The following is a 228-nucleotide window of genomic DNA, read 5'->3' as shown; positions in this document are numbered from 1 at the left end:
CTGCTGCTGCTGCTGCTGCTGCTGCTGCTGCTGCTGCTGACCTGTCTGCTGCTCCAGCGCCGGCGGGGGTCCTTCTCGAGGACCCCCTGCAGCACCTGGGCCACCCCGTTGCTGCGCAAAGGCTTGTAAATGGAAAGGCCCCAATCTATTTCCTGGTAAGCAACAGCCCAGAGAAGTTTTGCTTCGTCAGCAGCAGCAAAAGGCGCCCGCCGCGTGTACAGCAGGTGC

General features: G+C 62.3%; 1 protein-coding gene across 1 annotated transcript in view; it reads right to left on the bottom strand.

Moving 5' to 3' along the window:
• The window catches only part of ETH_00039185 (uncharacterized protein), a gene marked incomplete at both ends in the record, with an annotated part of 4,518 nt that overhangs the window by 1,751 nt on the left and 2,539 nt on the right, over positions 1 to 228 (bottom strand). Inside the window, one exon of the mRNA XM_013374981.1 lies at positions 42 to 152. Within this exon, the coding sequence (XP_013230435.1) occupies positions 42 to 152 (111 nt within the window). The remainder of the gene's footprint in view (positions 1 to 41; positions 153 to 228) is intronic.

Source organism: Eimeria tenella, genomic scaffold (assembly GCF_000499545.2).
Source record: "Eimeria tenella Houghton genomic scaffold, Eth_scaff2430, whole genome shotgun sequence".
In the NCBI taxonomy this organism is placed as follows: domain Eukaryota; phylum Apicomplexa; class Conoidasida; order Eucoccidiorida; family Eimeriidae; genus Eimeria; species Eimeria tenella.
The sequence above is the reverse complement of the archived record's forward strand: the minus strand, read 5'-3'. Positions and strand labels throughout refer to the sequence as shown.